This window comes from Anopheles ziemanni, chromosome 3 (genome assembly GCF_943734765.1).
Source record: "Anopheles ziemanni chromosome 3, idAnoZiCoDA_A2_x.2, whole genome shotgun sequence".
In the NCBI taxonomy this organism is placed as follows: Eukaryota; Metazoa; Arthropoda; class Insecta; order Diptera; family Culicidae; genus Anopheles; species Anopheles ziemanni.
The window spans coordinates 35711341-35730929 of record NC_080706.1 but is presented as its reverse complement, the minus strand read 5'-3'; the positions used below and the strand labels follow the sequence as shown (position 1 = coordinate 35730929).

The 19589-nt window shown below is 45.3% G+C and overlaps 1 protein-coding gene across 1 annotated transcript in view; it reads right to left on the bottom strand.

The window, feature by feature from the left end:
- LOC131286300 (low-density lipoprotein receptor) overlaps window positions 1-19589 on the bottom strand; it is a 204544-nt gene that overhangs the window by 7264 nt on the left and 177691 nt on the right. Inside the window, exons 13-15 of the mRNA XM_058315234.1 lie at window positions 18563-18835; window positions 13335-13751; window positions 477-598 (exon numbers count right to left, since the gene is read on the bottom strand). Coding sequence (XP_058171217.1) covers window positions 477-598; window positions 13335-13751; window positions 18563-18835 — 812 coding nt within the window. The remainder of the gene's footprint in view (window positions 1-476; window positions 599-13334; window positions 13752-18562; window positions 18836-19589) is intronic.

Genomic DNA, 19589 nt, shown 5'->3' with positions numbered 1-19589 from the left:
TGAAATAACAATGAAAGAAATTTCCCAATGAAGATACAAGATTTAATGAATGAGACGAGTTTCATAAAATTGTTTCCCTGTAAGATTTTCGAGCAATTCGAGAGATTCTCTCCTGATGGTGCTAGATAACAATAAAAACGAGGGTTTGTGATTCAGATAGAGAAAACGATTACCTTTTCTAAACGTTTTCATTTAAAAGCAAACGACAAACATGTTGCTACCATTCGGATACATTGGCGAATATTAGAAATCCTGGAAGAAGAACTTTGCGAAGCCGAAGAGCAAAGGGAAGCAGCAGTCACCAAATGTTGGGAACTAAAAACGATTTCCTTTGCATTGAAATTGGAAATTTTTCTTCCCCGTGAACCAAAGCGTCGGAGGGTGGAAACCAAACTCGGAAACGAAAACGAAATTGAGCGAAAGAAGGGAATTTTCTTCTTTAGTTTTTTAGTTTAAACAGCGTAAACTTAACTTACCGTTCCAATGAAGACGAACAGCCCCGTGATGATGGCGATGGAGATGAGGGCCACCTGGCCCGAGTCCTTCTCGACCACGTCCGGGCGGATGATCGTGTCGTCGGTTCCATTTCGCATCGTCGCTATTATAAATATCCATTTATTACCGACAGAGCAAGAGAGGGCGGCCACAACAGAGGGGTAGAGAGGAAGGTAGAAAAGAAAATGTTAGAAATGTCTTGATTAAAACCGGGCGTAATATCTTCGGGTTGGTTCCGTGCCCGGTTGCGGTCGAAACAACCCTCCGCTCCTGCACCACCACACCCTGCCTGCTGATGGACGGCCGGTTGTTAGAACAATTACAAACACACCAACCCAACCGGGATTCCGTACACCGCCCACTCGCTCAAGGGCGGTGGGAAGGATGGAAGTGGATGATCCTTACACGCTACGAAATGACAGGAAAGAGGGACGCACATGAAGTACTTTTCACATGAGGGGAAAAATGAAACCATCACCATGAAGCAGTTGGAAAAGTCAGCGACAGCCGAAACGCGAGAGGACGGAACAGCGGTTAGGCGAGAAGTGGAATGTGGAATGCATTTGGCCGCGATCTCGAGGGGTCTAGGGGTTCGTTCGTGGAGGTGAAGGTTATGGGTGCCGTTTGGTTGGAAATTCTTGAGCGTGGAAAACGGTAGTCCCAAGAAGGCGTCCGCCCCACACCCATTTGGGTGCATTATCTTAGCGCCACTTTTCCGCGCAGAAACATATTAACGGAGCGGCATAAATAACGACAGTAATGGAAACCATTACCGGGTACGATCGCGAGCCGGCTGCTCTGGAGATGGCTCGGTGTTGTGGTATAGTAACCACCGGGAAGTGATGGCGTTGGGCAAAATGTTAATAAGTAAACCGTTCGTTACGAAGCGACGACGCACAACGGGGCTAGAAGGCTGCCCGTTGTCTATATAGATCATAATTAGGTTCAATTAGTGGCGGCAAATATTTTTTAATTTTCACTCAACCTTTCGCAATACCGTGCACTCTGATACTGACCATTAGAAAGTTAATATAAGTCCGCTAACAGTGGGGCATTATGTGCCAGTGCCTGGCGTTGATGGGACGGATTTCCTTTCTTTCAGTTTGTGTTCTCGCCATGCGGAGTTAGGGCGGTGATTTTGAGAATCAAATAGTTGAAAAATTCTCTAGAATTGTATGTTTTGCTTTGAATCATTTCAGGAAATTCTGAAATTGTCGAATCAGTAAAGTGTATACCGAACTGGCAGAAGCAAACATGTTTATGAATCATTTATAATACGTTCAATCAAACTTTTTGATGGTTAGGAATGTTTTCGTTTAAGTTGAACTCCAGTACTTCTTTCAATTTCTCTTTTGTTAAATAAAACAAAATTAAACTTGATTTAACTTTGTTTGAATTCTGCTATTTATAACGCATTAATTGAAAAATTATTAATAGAATGCTTTGAGGTTGGCAAGTGTTATGTTAAGAGATATAATTTCAAATTTAAATTTATTGCAAGAGCACTAATCTGAGTCGTATGACAGATGTTTTTCTCATTTGTTATCTGTATAATAGTCCTTGAATTACTTGGCATTGTTGTTGATATCAACCTTAGGTAAAAAACAATAAATTATCTTAAACGTTGATACCAAGTCACAATCATTAAACTAATTTAAAATAATTATTTTCAAGATCTTTCGAAATTTTTCCGAAACGGGAAAAAAGTTCTACAAACGGAATTTTACACTTCGGTTTCAACCATTAATGTTTAGTTTCGAGCTTTAAAATTATTATTCAAAAGTATTATTCTGCTTAGTAAAATGAAGAATATTAAAATTACACATCAGTAGCTATCCAACATGACAAACATAGGATCTCTCGTGTAGGATTTGCTAAACATCTGCTTCTCTCGATGAAACGACAGCATTTTTGCAAACAAAACAATAAAAAAAAAGAACAGAAACAACTAATCATGTTTGAAAAGCCATCAACCGCAGGTTGTACTATAAATGCAGTGCTCTCACCAAGGGAAAAGCAAATTAGACTGTCGAACTAAAACTTAGCTTAGAATTCTTGCAATACCAAAGTTTAAACAATGGACCACACTCCTCTAATCTCACTTCATGAAGCTACACGCGTTACATCTTCGTTAGTTCTGTTATCATTTCGCAGAAAGGGTTTAATTAACTGATGATTGTAATAAATTCTACGGAACAGACACGGCATTCTGTTACCTTATCCAATTTGTTTGAAACCTGTTTTTCCGAAAAGCATTCACCGAAGAATGTGGCACATTGTGGATCACGTATGTGAGCAAGATCTTGCTTCGATATTTATTGTTTATTTAGAGTAAGCTTTCAATCCAACATCAGTAACATTCTCAGATCGCAGATATAAATCTTCCCGGGACAGAAGGATGGACCACATTTCTTCGGAATCGGTAACAATGGCAGAGAAACTTTGAAGTTCGACCGGAATGGCAATGAAATTCACAACCCAAACCCGGCCGAGTGATAGATGGATCGAAGCTTGCCTTCGAAACGAAACGCACAAAGGCATGATCTGTGCTGTTCGAGGAATTTTAATTGGGAACGAAATGTAATTTAGTTTCATTGGGATGGCTTTTGAAACGGATGTTTGTGGGTTTCGTGCGACAAAACTCCAAACGTCCGTAATGACAGGACCACAGAAGCGAATTCAACGAAACGGCCTCTGTTGCACATTATCGTCGTTGCCGGTTTTTGGCTCGAAAACTTGGGGTTTTCATCTGAACGGTACGCTGTAGACTGCTTCCGCACAGGGTTTTGAAACAAAACCGGTGCTCAATCAACCGGGAAATCGTTGGGAGAGGTAATTGTTAAATCAACAACTTGGCTGCGCCATTTTTCGGCCACAATTTAGTGGCTGTGAAAAATCAATACATCATCCCGGGCGCAGCCACGCGGTGTTTCGCTCCGACCTTCGCTGATTGGGAGCCACGAGGAAAATTACTGCGTGACCGTGCGGAACGTATCGCGATCGAATCTCGGAAAATGGGCGGTCGACTGTGGAAAAATTAAAAATGGAAAACCGGACCCGCACCCTCTCCGCACGTCCAGCCCAAGGGGAGCATCCAGGGAAGGGGAGCGAAAGAAATATGCTGAACGCCACGGCAAACTGGCGTCTCATTCAGTAATCATCAATAATCCTGGAAATGATTCCTGTTTAAAGAACGGAACGGCGAACTGGAGAAGAAAGGACATGCGGGAAAAGTAAAAAAAGAAACGATGAAAAGTTTTCCCAAAAGCAATTCAACGCTTGACGGATTTCTATGGCGTGTTATTTTTGCATGGTCCGTGGTTTTCCACCGAAGTGACCATCGACGGGCGTCTCGTTTTCGCCTGCCCTCCCTTCGCCACCAGCCGGAGGGGAAATGCTACGATTCGCTTCATCGGTTCGTTTGGCCACCGAAAAGTAGCCGGGGACGAATGTGCCAATTTCGCCCATTTAGCCGCTCGCCAGCGGATGCGTACAAAGTATTTATACGTCCATTACTGACGCTCGTCCGCCAGGGGCGCGACGAAGGAGACTAGGTAAAAAGTAAAAAAAGAAAAACACCCGGAAAAGCGGAAAAGTGTACTGCAAAGAAAAAATGACTCAACCCCGAACCACAGTACACACACAAACACAAACACACACACACTGAAAAGGATCGATGCTGCAGGAAGCCCTTAAGAATGAAACTTGGAAACAAATTATTCACTTTGGCGCAAGTTTGACGAGAAAATTGCGAAGGCATGAAAATGCGAACGCGGCAGCTTAGCGACGGGTATTCTTCCTACGGCCTGCGGACCGATCCATCTTTGGCCCGTCTGCAGGCGTCGCTTTGATACGTGGCAATATCCATAATGAGATTACGAGCCCTGACCATATTTGCGACATAATTTCCGGCTCGTCTTCGCTGGCGTTAAATCAGCTCGTCAATTAGAGAGCAACGGGGGGGAAAGCGTAAGCTGTTGGTGCGTTAAAGGGAACGACGCAAAAAAAAAAACGAGCCTGCCATAATTGACGCTGATTATTTTTTGTTTACCTTTCACCATGAGCAAAACTAAGCTAAGGATAAAGTGTACAGACAAACTTTTGCTCTACGGCTGCATTTTGTTTCGTCTCAGATGCACTTCCATTAGGCAACATATTTAAAAGTAAAACAAAAGTCGGTCTCATGATTTTATGATGTTTAACCTCAACTTTGTTGAGAAAAAAAGGAAAAGCAGCATGGAATGGACCGTCTTATGTTTAACTTTGAAAACACTCAAGTAATTTCTTGAAAAAGTTGCTGGTTGCAGAAAAAGAATTGAATGCTCTTTGAAAAATCCTCATTTGAATCAAAATAAACATCCTTTCTGGTTATTACTAATATTTTAAAGTTAATTTTCGTCGGCTTTATTCTCATCTATATGCATATAAAATTATTGTGTTACGGTGTTGATGTTAAAACTCCTCCTAAAAGGCTGAACCATGTTTAATCAAACTTTGCACACATGTTCCATAGGCGTGGAAATATGTTTTTAACTATATCTCATGTCTGGAAACTACATACTTTTTTAATTAATTACGATTTTTAATTAATTACTGATTTCTTTGTTTACATTCAGCAATGGCATACGAAGTGTAATCTCAACTCGCAAGTTTAAACGGTCACAGCAGCATGGCTTTTCACAGAGCGTGGAGATTTGATTTCGAACAAATCATTTCTTCTCAATAACAAGAAAAATAATCTTTGTTATTTGGTGGTAAAAATAACAAATTTTATTTAGTTTTATTTATGACATATCTATGTATTTCTATGTAGTAGCATCTGTGAAGTAATATCAATGCCAATTAGTGAATAAAAATGTCGAAATAATTTACAATTTCGAAATCTAAATGTCGATTAAAATGTTAAAATCCAAAACTTAGGCGTCAGAGTTTTTGAACTCATTCATTTTTACAGAGGCACCTGTAGAATAAATAATCAAAATGTGTAGTTAAAAACCAAATATTTTCAACAGTTGTATGTCGCTCAAAACATGTTTGAGCGAGCCAACTAGTAAAATATAAAAAAGTATGTTCAATGAGTTTGTTTCATGTGTATGTACAATTTAGAAACTCCACTACAATGGTCCAATATTATAATCGTATGATTGTAGGAATAAAGAATGATTATTTTCCTAAGAAATAAATCCAGATACAAAAATGTTTCATCGTTCGCTGGAGTGTGAAGTAGAAGAATACCATTAAAACTCCAAACTATATGGGGGAAAAAGTAAATGGCGTTGCATGCAGGCGCATGTTACGCCCATAAATAACGCCCGAGATTTATCGATGTTCCAACTGCGGTCATGAACTTGACTGCCGGCCGAAGGTGAGCAGTAAACGTTCCGTTTACTCGCAATGTTCGTCTTCTCCCCGAAGCGTTCCAGTGGACGGAACGGATTGGTTTTATCTTCCACCCACCCGGGAAATCTTATGCCCATCCCCAAAACTGGGACGGTTCGATTATAAAAGTTTCCCATCAAATGGTTCCACGTGGACGAGAACGCACGTGGCCGGTGTGGGGCCGGAAACCCGAACCGGACGGTCGGTTAAATTTGGTATGCAAAAGGCGCACAACTCGTTCGTTCGTTCTTTGGTTCGTGATGGAAAATTCGCGTCGCCCGTTCGTCGCCATAAAACTTACATCAAAAGTTATACCGTCTGCTTGCTGCCTCCGACCGACCACCGGTGAGTACGGCTTCAACGGGCCCCCGTACCGGGATCAGAACTCGCGCGCCAAATCACGGCAATCAGCGGCCACGTTGGGCGAAACGCCCGGTTGGTTTTCCCGTGTGCTCACACTTGTGCCGTGTTGTTGTGCTTTTCCTTCACGGCAATCGGTGTTCGGGAAACTTGTGCCGATGAAAACATGTTATGAAAAGATGTGCCTCGTCTTGTTTTTTGGTTTTGGTTTCTCGTATTCATCTCTTCTTTGCTTCGTCGCTTGGCTTCCGGAGCCGGGCAACGGCATCACTAAAAAGTTCAAAACTTCCGGTTCGCGGGGGAAAAAAATAAACCGGGTGCGCCACCGGGACACAAACCGGTGAGCGAAAATTCTTTTCGTATACACGCACACACAAACACTTTTCTCTTTATTATTTTTATTGTTTCGTTTTCCCGAACTGCTTTCCCGTGGCACTCGCTGTACCGTCGTGATTTTTCCAGGAGATGGAAAAAAACGGGTGGCCATTTTCACCGCCAGCTGCTGGCAGTAAAACGGGGGTTTTCTCCTCCCGAGTGCAATAATGATAGCAGCCAAAGATGCGTGAAGGAAAATTTGTCCGGAGAACAATTTTAGGGTGAACAAAATGTTGGGAAATAGTAGTGCAACATGAATGCAGCCGCACCGCATGGGGTTGTGCAAATGGCGCGTTAAGAGAGGCAGAAGAGACCACCGGTGGAACGTTGGTGCATCGCAAATCGCTAGCTTGCCGACTTTCCGGCGCAACGTGGGGAAAACGAACGAACGGGCAAGGGTGAGCGCTTCGGAAAGGGTGTTGTGGGGGGAGGGGTGGTCTCGATGCGGCCGGATTCACATTTGCACATTTGCATTTGTTAGCTGAATTTTTAGCAAACCTTCTACCTCAAACTTTCCGAGTATTCTCCCCAAAACCCCGCCATCCCCAACGCGAGGAAAGCGGTTCTTGTGTTTCCTCTTTTTTCACTATCTTTCATTTCACATTCAAGCAATTCCCGATTTTCCTCCCGATACGTCCCGAGAATCGGCGGGAACGGACGGCGGTTTCCGGAGATGAAGTAAAGTTTCGGGCTGCCTTCGGGCCACCACCACACTTCCGTCGACGAAGACGACCGTCGCCACAATCGACCGACGCTGCTTGTGGCTTCCGCCTGGGGAGAAGCCCCGGAGAGTGGTCCCGAAAAGAGGCCCAGGACTTGCCGCGCGGTTCCGGTACTCGTTAGTCACCCTCGATTTCACCCGAATACGACCGGAAATTAAAGCCAGCGAGGAGCTGGCGGGAAAATTGGGCAGCAGCCGCACGATGATGTGCGAGTGAAAAGTCCCGAATGCCACCCCAAGGCCCAAGGCGGGCGGGCGAAAGCCGAAGAAATCTGCCACCGCGGCTCACGTGGTTGATGCTTTCCCCGAAGGGGGGTTGTTTTCCCTTTCTTTTTTTTTTTGGTTACAGCTTTCTCTTAGTTTACCCGATTTTTCCTTTCTTCCGGGGGGTTCGCAATCCTTACTCCGCGGGATGCACGAATGTTGCGCGACTTTAGAAAGATCGGGCACCATTATTTGTGCGGTTGCTGTCAGTGTGTGTGTGTGTGTGCGCAGTTGTTTGTGTGAGTTTGGGTTTCCTGTTGAGGTTTTTCCTACCAGGCGGAGCCTTCTGGCGTTCGCCTTTTGGGAGTTCGGTGGCCGGGAAGCGGCTGGATTGTTCAGTACGATTTTTGTTTCCTCTTGCAGCTGAATTTGAAATCTTTTCCCATACACTTTGAAGAAAAAAAAAAAAACCCCGGCTCCCACCGGGGCCGAGTCAGGCCGGGGATTTGCATTTTCTGCGCGAATGCGTACCGCCGGCCGGGCATCAGCGAATTACGAAGCGTCGGGTGAATTATGTTATTTTAGCACTGCGGTGCTGGGAACATAACAATGCGCTCCGGAGCGATGGCGCTGGTGGGGTGGACGAAGCGGGGTGGTAGAATTGAGTTTTGAATAAAGTAGCTATAAAGAAGCGGTGCGCGATGCAAATGTTTCAATTTTAAGCAGGAAACATTGTCGGTTCGCACCGAAGCGGCGTGAGTAGGGAAAAGATGTACAAGGCAAGTGCATATTTAAAGGAATGTTTACCCCCTTAAAAGAAGGATGTTTCATTTTGAATAGTGACTGATCTAACAGATTTAGTGAAGTTAAATGCACGATTCTTGAAGAATTATTAAATGAGATGTTAAATTCAGCCCAAATGAAGAAACATAAGCCACTGAACTGCTCGATTTATCTGCTTCTTACATTTGTTCACAGTGTATTGAATAAAAAATTGTTATCTGTTTCTTTTCGATACCAATATTGTTTATCTAAGAGCATTAAGTGCAAACATTGAATTCTAAAACAATTAAAATTATTCCAACAGTCCTGGGAAGGTATTTAGGTAATAATGTTTTCATTTTCCCTTTCGGTCAGTCCAAGCTACCAAATTGTACATTGGAAAGTAGAGCTATGTGACGAGACTAACTTTTCATTTTTTGCCAGAAATTGCTATACGAAGCAAAGGAATATTTGGAAACTCATAACTGTTTCTTTCGCTGTTTTCTTCCGAAAAAAGGTATCAACTTTGCTTCAGACAGGTTAAGTGTCGGCTGAAAAACTGAAACACAATCTCTAAAACAGCAGAACAAACTAAACAAACACCTCCCTTACCCATGCTCTCAAGGAGCAGTCAAGGACGAAATGAGCTAACCGGGGCCATCGCGACCAGTGTTCATCAGTCGCTCTATTGTTTCCGGCAATAAGACCCCACCCAACGGAAGCGAGCTCGTGTTCCGCTTTCCGCACAGTCGATTCCTCGGCTCGCCGGTGCAGCTCGTTTGGAGCTCGACAACAAAAGCCAAAGCTGATGATGGTGAGAAAAAACAATATAAACACACAAAGCACATCCTTTTCTCGCCCTTCCTCCCTGGTTCGGGTGTTGCAAAATATACAGAGCGTGGAAAAAAGACAAGGAAGCTCACAAAAGCTTAAGATACCCCCCGCCCGTGTGGCTGAGAATGTTGATAGAAGAACTACTTTTCTTCCGGTTGTACGGGCGGAGAAAGTCGTGCGAGCAAAAATCATTTCATCTTTGGTCACATCGTTTTCTTTCCGTTTCACTTTCCATGCCCCGAAACAGGGGAGGTCGTAAAGCGATGGTCCGGGTTCTTCAGCCGGAACAAACCGGATGGGTTGCGAGAAGTCGCGTGTGTGTCAAAGGGGATGGAATTCATTGTGCGGTGTGAATTGCAATGCAGGTTGCACTGGCAGCTGCAACAAATAGAACTGTCCTTCCGAAATGAAATATTGAGTGTCCTATTGGCTATGGGGCTCATGCCTTTCCAACCCCCGTTCCCACCGGAATGCGCACTCGATTGGAGTACCTTTGAAGGCATCCTTTTACAACATCCATGCCACAGTGGTTCCAATGCAAGTTGCGCTAGGGGAACCCGGAGGGTAGCGGAGGGTTTTTGCACCTATTTTGTTAGTAATTGGATTTTTCGGTTTGGGTATCGATCGGCAACATTCTGTTGTGGGGTGCATTCTAAAATCCACTTCCGCTTCAAGTGGTCCAACGCTCGGGACGATGAGCATGGGATCGAGCGGGCATACCACTGGTTAGGTCGAGATGTATGTGTGTGTGGGTGTGTGTGGGTGTTGGTTGCGGTGGTAGGTGGGAAAAGTTTTAATTAATAAATGGCTGAAGAATGATAAATATTTCAAAGCCCGAACTGCGGTCGGCCAATTGTAGCATCGGTTTGAAGCAATTTCAGCTTTTCTCGTTCGTTTCCTTTCGTTCGTTCGTTCCGAGCGAAAATCGGATGCCATTGGTTTTGGTGTCCAATTACTGTAACTTTTGGTGCGGTGCTGGTAGGCTAGGCTGAACTATGGCACACTTCATTGGGAAAACATGCAACACATGGCCATCGGCCCTACCGTAGGAGTATTTTGGAGCTACTTTGCCGTATTCAAGTGTTGCTATACAATGGTAATATTGCTGCTATAGGCGGCTCGTGTAACTCTTTCTAGTACAAACAAAAAACAAAACCCCTGAAAGGATGCCAATTATAATCATAATTGAATTTTACCCGATAACCACAACAAAAGCGGTACACAAATCATCAAGTATGGGGCCAGTGCGGTGCTTCAACACCAATGCCTGGTAATGCCAGGTCGAGGAAAACCACCTGATGCCAATGGTCGATTCGCGGATTTGTATTGATCTATGCTTTCTTTAGTAATTAAAATAGGAAGAACAGGATAAAAAAAAATTACTGCTATTGGTGCAACGAAAAAAAAAAAAAATGCGGCCATGATTTGTGAATCGACACCGTGCGTATGTAGTGGCGATTTTTTTTTTTGTATTTTAAATGTGTGGATTTTCTGCTGTTTGTATGCTGATGACTGGTGCACGTTGGTTTTTAATCTTTTAATTAATATTCAGCTCATGCGGAACGCAGCCGAGCAAACGGGAAGGGAGGCCCGGGGGTTCGTCGGTAGTCCTTGGCTTAATTTCAGCAACACGCATCCGGCAACACGGTTCGTGGGGTGGCTCGTGGCCCCCGGGTCGGGCCGGCAATTCACGGTAATCTCGTTGTTCATTCAATTAAAAAAATACCCGGCTTTGTTGGCTTCCCCCTTCGGGTGGAAAATCACGATTAATTTATTAATATGCCACACTACTCCGGGTGGCTGCCTCGGTGCCGAAGGGGAGTGCCTTTTGGTTTTTTTTTTTTGGTGTATGTATTTATTCATACACTTGCAAACCATGTTCTCGTGCAGCCTTCGGCGTGAAAAAAAGAGGATAAAGGGGTTTTTTTTTCCTTTACACCCGAAACGGGGTTTTTAACCGACTCCGATATGACAAAAAAGTGACCCGCCGGGAAGCTTTTCATCCCTTAGCCCTTTTGCCACAAACACACACACACACATACACGCACAGTGAACCGGAAACACCTCACTCACGTATTGCGTGCATGCGTGCCCTCGTAATCGATTAAAAGGGAGTGGTAATGAACGGCTTATTACCCAACGGAGAGTCACACGTACACACACACACACACACTTACATAGGGTTCCGCGGTCGACGCGGAGAGCAGGTCGGAAAATCAACTTGTCGATGATTTTTACAAGGCACGCAAAAACGCAATCACACATTAATGGTATTTGCAAAAGGAAAAAAAGAAACGCTCGAACATTACAGAGCTAATAAACGCGTCGCACGGTGATATTGAATGGAACGAATCGAGTATGACGGATGCACGGGTTGGTCAACAACAATCGACGCCGAAGTGACCGTCCGCCGGCCGGTTGCAGTTGAGTGCAGTCGGCAGCCGTGAATAATTAATGTTTACATGCGTGCACTTTTCGGTGGTAGCAATTAATCCAAGTACCTTTTCGGTCGTGCGTGTGTCTCAGCATAATCCAGGTAATGTTTGTGAGACGCATGACGCTGCCACACTATCGATGCTCGTGTGTGTGTGTGTTTTTGCGGTTCCGATTCGTGAGCCGACAAGCAGTTCAAGGACAGAAATCAAACAAAACGCAAATAAATTAAACCACCATCAAACGATCTGCTCCGTCGGGGGGCGGGAACTCGGAAGCTAAAAATAGATGGTGTTCAATTTGGCGCGTCCATGGAGGCGCCTGGTTGTTCACACCGATACGACCGGAAAGCTAAGATGTTCGAACGCACGAGCTGACAGCAAACGAGCTGTGTCCGATCGACACGTCCGCGTATGACTAACTGGCCGCACCTACGGTTGATGCTTAGCATCTGCGATGCTGGTCAAAGTCAAGATATGACGTTTGAACAAACATTCGGAAATGGGGATTAAATGGTGGAGGGTGCTTGTGTAGTTGTTTAGAGAATAGTTTACGAGTTTTTCTGCCCAAGACAGCCCACACAGTGTATCTCTCAAAAGAGTGGCCAGCGTTGAAGAAACGGGAATGAACTACCGTTCTATTTGATGTAGATTACAATCTAGACTTATACTTTTTCCTATTTTTCAGCTAATTTTTCGACTCTAAAACTGGTGGCAAAAAGGTTATAGACCATATGGTTGGTTACTTGAAGCTAATAACATTAATCTACGGCCATATTAAAATATGTGAGCATATCTTTCACTCATCAAAAAGTTCCAAAACCATGCCTTAGTTGGTGTTACATCTATCCTCCCCGTTATCACGTTTTTCCTAAATCACTTTATTTCGGGTTGGGTAAGAAAATTGAACTTACTTTTCTTGGGCCTTGTGATTAGCATAATATTGGTAGCTCATTAACTATTGCCCAAATCGACCATTTATGACAGCCAAAAGTAACTCATAGTTTTTATTTCACTCTTTGGAATAAATAATCCATCTTACGACCAACCTTATTTATTGCCCCTTCTGCAAACAAAATAAAGGGTAGAAACGACATAAATTTTCATTTTGTTTGACGCTAGTCACACGCTTGTTAAGAAGACTAAGTAAATAGTCGCAAACAAATCCAACCTCGTCGACCATATCAAAGCGAACGTGTATTATTCCAGAACTTGTTACGCAGCTTCCATCGAAATGAAATACCAGATCGAGTCAAGTGGTGAAGCCATTAAAACTTATTTTCTACTTTTTATGTAGAATTTGCAAGAAGATAATGTTAGAAACTAATTTAAAAAAGATTATAGCTCGTAGGTTTTCAATAAATTGGCGAGCCAAACTTTAAAGAAGGCAGAGGGTACTTTCCTTCCCGTTATCCTATTAAGGGTTCCACTTTCTACAGATTAGCCACGAAACTTTTCCAGAAAGAACTACAGACCGTTTTAGGCTTAACAAAGTATTCAGTGGAGAAAAAAAGGAGAATTATTGACACTTACATAAGTCAAAGGGCAAACACAGACGTGGACGCGAAGTTGAGAAGCTTATCTTCATCGACAAACAAAGAGAAAACGGACGATCAGGGACGAACGTAGATACAACTACACACACTCTGGACATTTCAGGACGGATTTGGACGAAAAGATGTAGCTACACACGAGTACGAGCGGCCCGAGCCCAGCCCAAAACGGGGCGGGGTGGAAAATGGCCTCGGCGCTCGCGCCACAAACACAGTTACCTCGGAACTTTTCGCAAATCCACCTCACATACTGGATGGAGGCGGACAGCTCGTTATCGTACAGTGCCCGGTGGTGGGCGGCGGCCTCCTCGTTCGCCCGCTCGTCGGCATCGGCCGGCGGCCTCGGGAAGAGGTTCTCGAGCAGGTTGAACCGGCGGCGCTGCTCCCAGTACGAGTAGCGGACCGGCTGCACCTCGGCACTGGTGTTCCGGTCCACCACCCGGTGCATGTAGGAGCGGTGCAGGGCGCCCCGGTCCCGGAGCGCCGGCCCGCGCGCCGACTTCAAGCTTTCCATAATCGCCACCGTGCGCGTGAGGTTGGTGCAGATGGCGGCCAGATGCAAGCTGTTAGTGATGTTAGTGGCGAACGGGACGTGCCCGGGTGGGCTGAGACCGGGCAGGGAAATGCTCGATTGCCCTTTTGGTGTGGGGTTTTTTTTTTGGTTCGAAAAATGTTTTATCCACCCCACACACCCACCCGCCCGCCCGCCCAAGATCGGAACACAATCGGTTCGGTTGAAGGTTGAGAAAGCGGTTTTTGTTGGAGGTGAAGCACCGGGTTGTTTGGTGGCAGCGACAATCCAAGCGAAGGCAGTAAAGCGGACGTAAAGGTGGTTGGTGCATTGGCGGTGGTCGTGATGGTAGCGATGATGATGATGATGATGACGTTGGCGGTGGTGCGGAGGGTAAAAGGGATGAAAAAGCAGGATCAGGATATTTATGTTCGGTTCGTGACTGTTTCCTTTTCCTGCACGGCGAGTGTGTGTGCACATTTACAGCTGGCCATCTGCGAGTGAGTACCCGATGGCTGATGTTTGCTTTTGCTCGAGAGCAGTGTCCCATTTTCCCGTGAGCTACTACACAAAATCCTCTGGCGTGTGATCTACCGGGCAGCAATGCACCTCCTCGGTAGCTTTGCTTTCTTTTGCCTGGTTTGAGGCGGTGCAACGGCGCACCACAGAACCGGTACAGTAATTGATTCGCTTGCCTTTCGCTCCTCGGGGATACCCTCAGGACGAGAGAGAGAGAGATAAAAAAGCGGCTTCCGGCGGCTTGCGTTTGCAAAACCGGACAAAAGTTACCACCGAACCAGCCGGACCGTGCACGGGTTGACCGGTGCGGGTTCGATTAGCCCGGATGATGGCCGGGGCGGGGAAAAGATGACCCCGTGGTAAGGTAATTATTTATGAGCTAAACTTTTACGGAACCTACACACAGACATACACACACGTTGCCCAGCCAACGGTGGGCCGTAGGCGTTTCAGATAAATCACGCCGACCGGAAATGGATTTTCTTCTCCCAAAGAATCATGGCCCCGGATTCCGGAGCCGGACGGCTGGTGATGGTTCGTGTGTGTGTGTCCGTGCTAGTTGTCGTATAAAGTTAATTTAGCGCTATAATTCACAAATTGCTCCGAGAACCGGAACCGTGAGCGTTGGACACGGTTACGGCCGAATGGTGTCGCCAATGAGGCGAAACGAAAAGCTCCACGGAAACGAGAGCGGGGAGAAGAAGAACCGGGGACAAGTGTTCGGATCCACTCAACTGTTCAATAAATGACACAAATTATATGCACCGATTGCCAGCCGCTCGCAAACACGGTTCGGGCGTGGGGAGCGACTCCGATCCGGATCGCGGATTAAACTGCAGTTCAGGAAGTTAATTCAACAAACAACCCAATCTCCCTCCGTCCGTCGGTTGGCGTGGTGTGTCGCGTGCCTTCCATGCCGCACGGAACCTTCACGCGGCGAATTTCGTCACAGCGAAAGTCGCAGCGCGTATAATTAGGCATACAATATGTCCGATCACGTCCCATTTCCATTGGGAAGGCACGGTGGAGGAGAACCTGGAGGAGAGGTCAGGCCGTGCCTAGGTGACATAAATTATACTCTCTCTCCCCCGCAGGGCTTTCCCACACGGATGAATTTCCTATAAATCACCAATATTTCCCTACCACCAAATTGGTACGGTTATCCCCTTCTCCCTCAGGGGCAGGATACGAAATTCACGGATGTGGTTTGTGTTTAGCAAACGTTTAAACATGCCACTTTTTCATGGGAAACGTCCGGTCAGCAAGGGAAGGAGAGGGCAGGGCGGTTCGGCCGGTTTCAGTTTGACATAATTTAACTAACGGCAAACCTCCGGAAACACATCTGCGGTCGAGCGATAACGACTCCCGGCGCCAAACGCATCGATGGGTGATGAGATTTGCAATTGTGATGCCCCGTTCCAATCCGTTCTATGATCCGTTTGGTGTTTGTGAGGCGGTGGCTTTTTCCCCCCCCGCTTCCACCATTCGTATTGCGGAACCAGCGGGTGGAACAGTGCCTATTTATATTCCGCACACCACCATTGTTCGGTACGGTGGTAATTAAAGGGGTAAAGTGGACACTCTAAATGCGAAAACCCGATTGAATAATTCGCATTCCCTGCCGAATAATGCGAAACCAATCCTACACGCCTCGCGCTGCGGTAAATCAAATTGTTTTGCTCAAACATTTACATTCCCCGGCTCGTTTGCCTCGGGGAAGGATGGGTAAACACAAAAAAAAGAAATGCGGTGCAATAAAAACCACTCATTTCCAGGACGTTAAAAGCTCATTTTGATGTGTAAACGAGCGAGTTGTTGAAAACAACAAATAAAAAAAACATGATGGAATCGGGTGCCACATTCTGGCGGGTTTACAAATTGAATTGCCAGGAACGGGGGAACGAGTGAGATCAGTTTTCAGTTTGTCACAAACGATTTGTGTTCGGTTGTTATGCTTGAGCCCCGGTGGGATTACAGATGTATGCACCAGCGATAATTGGACGGGTCTCAGGCACACACACACACACACACGGTTGGGCATCGAAAATATATTTATTGTTCCTGCCATATGTGGCTGGAATATGTGCTGTTTGCTTTGGCTAATCGACCGCAAGTGCACCAAACGCTGATGACTTTCTACCATCGGTTTGCATTGAAACATTCATTCGTTTCTGACCGTTCAGCACTGCCTTTGTGATCAAATATTTGCTCGAATACTTTCGATGTTCACACGTCGGGAAAGGGAACAGGAAACTAATAAAACAATTTCATAATTGACTCTACTCGATTCCTCAGCGAGCGGTAAGCCCGATGAATCGCTTCTACCCAAGCGAAAAAGCGCACCGCGAAAGAATGATTAATCATTCAGTACCGAAGCTTGAAAACCAATTCCCTGCCAGGTTGAGTGTGGAGGGGAAAAAGGGGAGGCGGAGGGGACCGTGTGACTTTTGGGCAGGTTGAACCTGCCTTCGTTTCCCACCAAGCACGACTCAGGCGAGACACAAACCTAGCCGACACGATATGGTCAAAGTTGGCCCGTGCTGCCGTCTTCGACCGCTTTCGCTCGTTCTGACTCCTCAAAACTCCCCCGGAACGGGTGCGCGTGCTTCGGGCGGCCATTTCTTAGTTTTCTCCTCTGCCGGCGCTGAAGCGCTAGTTTGGGATGAAGCGTCTGAAGCAATTAAGTAAAGTTCAACATTTTTCGCATGTTCCACGTCCCTTTCGCCCCGAGGTCCGGGGGAATTATGATTCAATTTTCTGCCACTTCCCCTGCCTTTGTTCGCGGCGATCTTAGCCGATGAAGCGGTGTGCGGCTCTCGAACGTTGGTATGTGCACACACAGCCGTGCTCAACTTTATTTGCCCTTTCGGCACAACGACGGTGGCCCCCGCGTCGGTGGAGAGCGGGTCGGGTAGTGCCCCGCCCGGACATGTCCCGTGCACAGGAGATGAATCTTTGGCTAGCTCGAGGGCTTAAGGAAGGCGAATGGGTGCGGGCGCTTGTACGCCGTAATCTGTAACAAGTCCCGGGAGGGAAATTAGCGTTGGAAAATTGCACCCAGATAGCGGAAGTGGGAGGCGGGTGGGCTAAACCGAGGGGTTATTAATTACTATTAAGATTCCAGAAACCGCTCGTTTCTCCGTTCAAAGGTGCCGGGGCCGTTACTCGGGCGCAGAGCTATAAAAAGAACCAAACGCTATGTGCTGATCAAGTAGCGAATAAAGCGCGTGTCCACGAGCGTGGCAGTTTGGAACGAGTGTTTCGGGCAGCTTGAAGATCAAATGTTTAGCTACCTGCTTAACAGGTGCACTTTATCCTTTCATCCGAGCGACTACCGTTGGGTCATACTAAGTCAACTACATAAAGAAAAGGTTGAAAATTTGATTGGCCATTTGTTTTACCTTGAATACACTCTTATTTGAAAGTGATATCAATGATTTGTGCAATTCTGTTTGAAACCGACCGAGATTAAATTATCTTTGGTTATCTCAGTTAAAAATGTGTTCAATTACACCGATGTAATTTCTAACGATTCGATGTAATTATTTCTCTGATAATTTTTATATCAGAGGATAAAACAATGATGTGGTTTTGCGATGTTTTTGAGGTCCATGTCTACATATTATTGTTCAATTTCTAAAACCGATAAGAAGTTTATATACATCTGTCTAAGAACAATCATACTTGCAACTATAGAGCAGCATGAAACGTACAACAGCATAGCAATGTACTTAAGAAAAAACTTCTACTTTTCACCTTTACTTTTGTATTTGAACTCCTTAAAAAGTGTTCACTAAATAACGAAATCTGCAAACCTACACAAACTGGCTGAAAGATGGTTTGTATACATCCCTTATTATTATGTGAACCATGATAAATCTTTTTTTTTAATTTTAGGCTCTAAAAATAAGAGATTGTGTTTTAAAACGATGTTTCTAAGTGTTAAAACAGTTGGTTTTAGGTAAATGTTGCAACATGTTTACAATGCGAACACGATTTTTCGATTGCTAATAATTAATTTACCGAACAGTTCCACAATTGGTGGATAGTTAGCCCTGGGATAGTTGTGTAGTAGCTCGAGAACGTTTGTGGGAATGTTTTGTCGTGGGAAAACTAACACCTGTACCGATGGTTGCCAGAAAACCAGTTATCACAATGAGGTGTTATTGATCTTCGTCAGTGCTGCTGAATCAGTGTTAAATGCACCAGACACCGGTTTTTTACAAGCATGTTTGCTTGTATAGCTAATTCATTACCCGTTCTCCAAAACGAAAGCACCCCGTGTGAGTGGGTTATGCACTTTTGCGTTACTCTTTGGGAAGAATGACATTATTATCGAGTAAAACTGCGCTTGTCGCTGCCAGTTTCTGTTCAGCTGACAAACGAACGCACGCATTCGACTGGAACCGATACTCACAGTTTTGCTTGGTGCCTTGCGACGAAGGGAACGTTGACGGCGGAGAAGAAATAGAAGATGATGATGATGAGGAATTGGAAGAAGGGAAGGATGCATTGGTGGATGAAGCGATGATGTCCTTATTGCTATCGTAAATGTTACTCGAGTGGTGCTCGATGTGTTTGTTGGCACTACTCCGATTCATACCATTGTTGCTACCGTCGTTGCTACCGACGCTGGTGCCGCCACTGCCGTCACCGTCTTCGCTGCTTGCCCGATCGGTAGAACTTTTTTCTGGAGTGGCCACAAGCGCGGAAAAAGGGCCACAAACGCCACCCCCCCACAGCGAGGCGGTTTGTCGAGCCACGACAAATAATGGAGTCCAATGGGTTTGTTTTAACGATTGTGTGCCAATTTCGACAATTTCCAGCGCACACCCGGTGGCACCGAAACGTGGTTGAATGTGATTATCGCGTCCGCCCGAGTTCGCACATCAATTCAATAGGACGATTTAAAAAGCAACGGAAAGCCCGCGGAGGTATAAATGCGCAAACATTGCACCGAATGTTGATTTGCGCGTGTGTGACGTTGGCCCAGGGCACAGGGTGGAAAACCGAGAAAGAAAAAAAATGAAAGAAAAAAAAATGCAACGTAAAAAAGTGGGAAAAGAAAAATAAACATTACTGTACAAAATAAAATGAACTCATAAATAAATCAACAAATAAATAGACGTCCCGGGAAACAAAAGTGAACCAAAAAGCACAACAACATCACTCCGGAGCAACACAACAACAGCTATTGGCCAGGCAACGCAAGGGCCGCACACACTTTCCCATGCGAGCCTTTTATTGCATTGGCGCCCAGGACAAAGAATGACGGCAAGAAGTGGAGCAAGAGGAACATTTAAAATTCATTAAAAACGAACATACACAAAAAAGCGCAATAAAACAGCAAACAACTCGAGTGATGAATAAATAAAACACGCTGCAGTCGACACGATTGGGCGCGATGGCACATTGGAACGGGGAAAGTAAGGGTCATCCAGATA